Source organism: Octodon degus, unplaced genomic scaffold (genome assembly GCF_000260255.1).
Source record: "Octodon degus isolate 3935 unplaced genomic scaffold, OctDeg1.0 scaffold00021, whole genome shotgun sequence".
Lineage (NCBI taxonomy): Eukaryota > Metazoa > Chordata > Mammalia > Rodentia > Octodontidae > Octodon > Octodon degus.
The window spans coordinates 8,374,009-8,379,846 of record NW_004524597.1 but is presented as its reverse complement, the minus strand read 5'-3'; the positions used below and the strand labels follow the sequence as shown (position 1 = coordinate 8,379,846).

The following is a 5,838-nucleotide window of genomic DNA, read 5'->3' as shown; positions in this document are numbered from 1 at the left end:
AGCACCTACTTAGAACAAGTCTTGGCAAGGCATCAGGGACCACGGTTCAATCCCCCAGCACCACATGCCAGCCAGCCCTGCCCCCTGGTGGTCTGAGCTGGCCACACACACACACACACACACACATACACACACATACACCTCTCTCTCTCTCTCTCTCTCTCTCTCTCAAATAAATAAAAAAAAATTTGTATCATTCTGTAGGGACTTAATGTTTAACATATCAATTACTTATGAAAAATACCTGTTCCATGTTATGCCTAAGATGTTTGATATTCAGATAGATAGTGAGGTTAAGCTCAATAGCCTAGGTTATATGGTAATAACAATAAGCTTCTCTTCTGGAGGTTTAACAACCTAAGTTTGCAGACCAAAAGTTAGAGAAAAAGGAGGGCTGCAAGGAAAGCCAACATTTTGGCCCTAGCCTTCCAAGGTCAGTTAAGACTCAGGACATATGAGAACTCGTACTGTAACATCATGTAACTCAGTTGTGTCCCAAATTCTCTGATCAAGGAGATTATGGGGCCAAAGAGGAAAGTGATCAATGATATAAAGTCTGCCTGTAGTTCCCCAGTGAAGGAAGCCATTGAATATTAATTTCCCCCAAGAGAACATAAACTCAAAGAGCCCATAACCATCTGCGAACTAGCATACAATCCAAGTGCCAGCCAGCCTGCTCCCTAACTCTATTGATGATGATTTGATTGATATGCTGTGTAACTGTTCATCTAGGCTTGAGTTGGAAAGAAAAGACAAATAAAAAAAAAAAAGAAAAGACAAATCCATTTGAAAAACTGAAAGCAGATGAAAATGCCTTTTTGATTGCCAAGGAAGAGGAGCTGAAGGAGTCTTGTCAAGATTTTTCATGGAGCTGTGACATTGTGACTGGCCACTTTTGGGTGAATCCACTGGTCAAGAGTTTTTCCAGGCTCCTTGTGGTGGGCCTGGGACTGTTGCTCTTTATATTTCTCCTTTCCCTCCTCCTTTACTGTCAGTTATTGATCTTTCTTTCTCTCTCTCTCTCTCTCTCTTTTTTTTACTTTCTGAGACAGGGTCTCGCTCTGCAGTTCAGGCTGGCCTTGAGCTCACTTTGTAGCCCATGCTGGTCCAAACTCACAACAATCCTCCTGTCTCCGCCTCCTGAGTGCTGGGATTACAGGCATGTGCCACCTTCTCCTTCTGAAATCTTCCAGACACCAGAATTAGAGCAGTTTCACTATACATACTATGGGTCTCTCAAGGAGTGGGTGACTGGTAAGTTCTCCCTCATGCTCATATGCTAGTCTGCTCACGGGGTAATACCTATACCAGTGGTGATGAACCTATGGCACATGCACTGCAGCAGGCATGCAAGGACTCTGTCGGTATGTGAGCAAAGTCATCCTAGCAGCTGCTATTGGATAACAGTTTTATTATTATTATTATTATTATTATTACTATTATTATTATTATATTTTAGTACAGGGTCTATAGGCTCTCAATATACAAATCGAACTCATAGTTATCCTCCTGTTTTCAGCCTCCCAAGTGCTGGGATTACAGGTGCACGGTCACCATCTCAGCATGCCCCGGGGGCAGAGCCAGCCCGGCAGGCTGGGGATTGAACCCTGGTTGCTATGCCAACAGTTGTATGTTTTCTAAGCTAAAACCTTAGTTTTCGGATTTAATTATAGTATTGGCACTTTGCGATAAATAAGTGGGTTTAGGGTTGCAGTTTGGGTACTCAGTATCTAAAAGTTTCACTGTCACTGTCCTATACTATTTCTCTGATGTTCTGAAAAAAGTTTAATTTTACTAATGCAAGATAAGTTTAATTTTACTAATTAAAATTAGTAAAATTAAAAATTTAATTTTACGAATGCAAGAATCTGTACAATGGCACCATTGAGGCACCTTCAGTGGGTTTATTTGAACTCTTTTTAATCAGCAATGATGGGTTGAAACTGTTATTAAGCATGGAGTATTGATAGGCCAAGGCATATTATATTAATGCTAAATGTACTTTGTGGATAGATATATGTCATATAGACTTTTATCTTAATATAGCTTTAAACATCCAACTGTATCTAGGACAAATAGCCATACTCAATGAAGAACTTACTGGTATGGGTTTTAACATTAAAACTATCTTCAAGGCATGAAAAATTATGGTACAGGAGTATGTTCTGATAGCCACAGCCTATACAACCAAAATAAACCTGGCACACACCCTAAACTTGACAAGACAATCCCCTTCATATGAGGGTAGATACTGTCTCCAAAATGAAGCATACCATACCCTTAGCACCATACCCATCTGGAGTAGATGTTGCTATCTTGTCATTAATGAAATTATCCACCTCTACATACCACCAAAGCCACTAATTTTTGACCACAGATCCAAATGTATATTTGACTTTTAAAAGACAGAAGCCAATGCCCTCTGCTATTCTCAGCTACTAGGCACTTAATACACCTATATGGGAAGCATACTTGACATTTTTTACGTGTTCCTACAGTCTATTTTATCTTTCATTCTTCCTAGTAACAGATTTCATTCAGTGATTTGGGAGGTTCCTGATCATGGTTTATAGGAGTTGACAATGTGACCTTAACTAAGTCAAAAGAAGATTCTACCTCCTTGGTTAGTTATGTGACCTTAAGCTAGTCCCACCAGGACTTTTTGGGAAATATTAGAACAAATCCATTTCTTGCTGGATAGTACATATAACCTACAATTGTTAACAGTGCTGCTGAAATAGGAGAAATGTGAGCCTTAGGTTGGAGCCAGCATCCTAGAAGCCAAAGTAGAATGATACAAATTTAGTCCTTGGCGATATCATTCAACTGTAGGATCAAGCATGACCCATTCCCTAGAACAGCCCTGGACTTTTCAGTGATGTGAATCTGTACTCTTGTTATGGTAAAAGCCAGTGTGAATTGGGTTTCTGTTAATTTTAACTGAAAGGATCCATAAGTACAAACAGTAATATCAAATTTAAATAGTAGTTATGAGAATTGACATATATATATACATATATATATATGTATGTTTGTATGTATATGGAAATTATCAAACGTGCATAACAAGAGATGACCATCCTGGTATAATGACCCTCTGTAGGCCTCAACATTATCAGAATATTGTAATCTTGTCACATTTGTTCCCTCTGTGTTTCTGGTTTTTAGTTTGTTTTGCGCACATTGCTTACTTTACAGTATTTCAAAGCAAACCACAGACATAACAGTTCACCTATAAATAGTTCAGTTCATAGTAAATAATTTTTGACAATTTGTATCCTAATATCTCTTTGAGATAGTGTTTTCCATTCATCAGAAATCTCTCTCCTGTAGGAGCAAAGTTAATTGAGAACAGAGCTATTGCCTGTACCTTCCCCAGAGAACAATCAAAACTTGACCAAAAACTTCTCAAGATGGCTTTGTAAGAGGACCCTCTTGGCTGCCTGCCTGGGGTGCTCATTTATGAGAATACCCAGCATCCCAAATGCCTCATATTGAGTGTGGTCCAGGGGGGATACTAGCTGCTTATAATGATTATCAAAGCAACTTATTAGTAACTTGAAATTGCATGATCTACTGTTACACTTTTAATGAGCCCCAAGGTGATTCATCCATTAAGAGTTTGGTGGCATAAGTTAATTATTAATTTCCAAAGAACAAAATAATAATTATAATTATCCTGCAATGTGTACAAAGTAATTCCTGAGGAACTCCAAGTGCTCTCAGAGTAGTTTCTCATTTACGAACTTACAATGGCTTCAAATGTTTTTTCTTATATATGTAAGCCAGTGTTGAAAACATTAAAATTTGATTATAATTCGTTGTCCTTTTAGCATTTCTGTTTAATCATAATTCTTTTTAATTAGCATTTGACTATCACTTTTGGGTAACTTCTAAGAAAAATGAGTGGTTAATCTAATATCTCTTCTACTTCCTTATTTGTTGACATGCTTCCTCTTAATAAGGAATTCTTTTCTCCTTTCTTTTGGTTGGTGTTTACTCCTTCCCTTGTTCCTCTTTCTGGAGTTATTCTACAGTAATTACTCTATACTTTAGAGCAATGCTCTGATAGTCAAGAAGTATGTTAAAAATTATTTTTAAAAACTTTTATGGCCAATTAATACTTATTATAGTTTACCATGTATAAAAACCTGCTTAACCAATCAAGAGTTCTCTGCAATCACAATTCCTTGTTCTATAATTACTGTTTATCATCTTCTGCAGTTCCCAAATTGACATTTATATTAACCTGGTGTCAAAATCTGGTTCTGTACTTATCTCTGCCCGAGGATTTTTCTTGCTAGAGCTTTTTGAAAGATGTATTTGTTTAACATAGGGAAAAAAATCTATTGAGCATTTTTTATGTGCCAGAGATTATTATAGATTCTGGAATTTTATGTTTACAAATGTTTTGGGGTTTTCCTTCTAAAAAATACTAGATTTGAGAAAAACAGAGAATTTCCTAAACTTCTTTGCTTTGTTTAAATAATTAGGATAATACTGCATCATTTGCCTTTAGTCTGCTGATTGACTTCCTATAGTCAGTTTCCCACACTGCCTTATCTTTAGTTCTAACCTCCCCCTACCAGTGGAATAAGAAAAACATCTATCGGATACAGGGCATGGTGGTGTATGCCTGTAATCCCAGAGCTGGAGAAGCTGAGACAGAAGGATCACTGAGAGCCCAAGCTAGTTAATGAGACCTTATACCAAATAAATAAATAAATAAATAAGATATTTTTAAAAATCTATCCAATTTTTAAAATTTCCCTGGCTAAGACAACTAAATAAAGAAAAAAAATTTGCATCTACTAAAATGACCAACATGTTACTAAGTGGTATAATCCTATAGGATCACATCGTGCATATAGTCTATCATTGACTGAAATATTATCCTTAAGTGGTATATGGCTGTATGCTATATGTGATAGTTCAAATGTGTTCTCACCAAAATTCAGGTATTACTGATGAGATAGCATTAAGAAGTAGAGCTTGTTAGAGGTGATTGGGCCACAGGAGTTCTTCTGAAATGGAATTAAGGCCCTTATAAAAGAAGCATCATGCAGTCATCTGCCAACTTGTCCTTCCACAATATGAAGACACAGATTCTTCCCCTCTGGAGAATGTAGCATCAAGATGCCCACTGGGAAGCAGAGAGTAGCTCTCAGCAGACAAATGAGCCTGCTGGCATCTTATCTTATACTTCCCACCCTTCAGAACTGTGAGAAAAATCAACTTCTGTTCTTATTACACATGAAACTGACAAAGGTTAAAATATCCTTTCTCCCAGCTTATTTTTGTCTCTGCTCCAAATTTTCACTACAGTTAGCCCCAGAATGATCAGAATTAGCACCAGGATAAGACCAGAAAAGAAGGTGGTGTTGATTATCCAGCAGGAGACGCTTATATGTTCACTTCAGACTACAAGGACAGCTTTGGATCTCTTTCTCCTCTGCTCCTTATGTGAGCAGTAACAGCAGGAAGTAGTTTTGGCACACACAAGAAAAACAGTTTTATTGGAAACAAAGATAGTCTTTTGATAACTACAGTATTGCTTCATCTCATTCTGGTGGTTCACCTCTGGAAAATCCAGGTGCCTCAAGCTTCATGCGTGGGAAATCTGGACTTCTCCTGCCCAAATCCCTAGATATTCACAAGAATACAGGGGACACAGGCTGGGCATAATGGCACACACCTGTAATCCTCAGGCTTTGGGAGCCTGAGGCAGGAAAATTGCTTCAAGTTTGAGGCCAACTTGGGCTAAAAGTTAGCTTAAGGTCAACCTGAACTGCATAATGAAGTCCTATCTCAAAAGACCCCCTCAAAAAAAAAAAAAAA

General features: G+C 37.8%; 1 protein-coding gene across 1 annotated transcript in view; it reads left to right on the top strand.

The window, feature by feature from the left end:
- The window catches only part of Znf75a (zinc finger protein 75a), a 43,243-nt gene extending 38,233 nt beyond the window's left edge, over positions 1-5,010 (top strand). Inside the window, exon 7 of the mRNA XM_023711822.1 lies at positions 4,959-5,010. Coding sequence (XP_023567590.1) covers positions 4,959-4,999 — 41 coding nt within the window. The 3' untranslated portion in view covers positions 5,000-5,010. The remainder of the gene's footprint in view (positions 1-4,958) is intronic.
- The last annotated feature ends 828 nt before the right edge of the window (positions 5,011-5,838 follow it).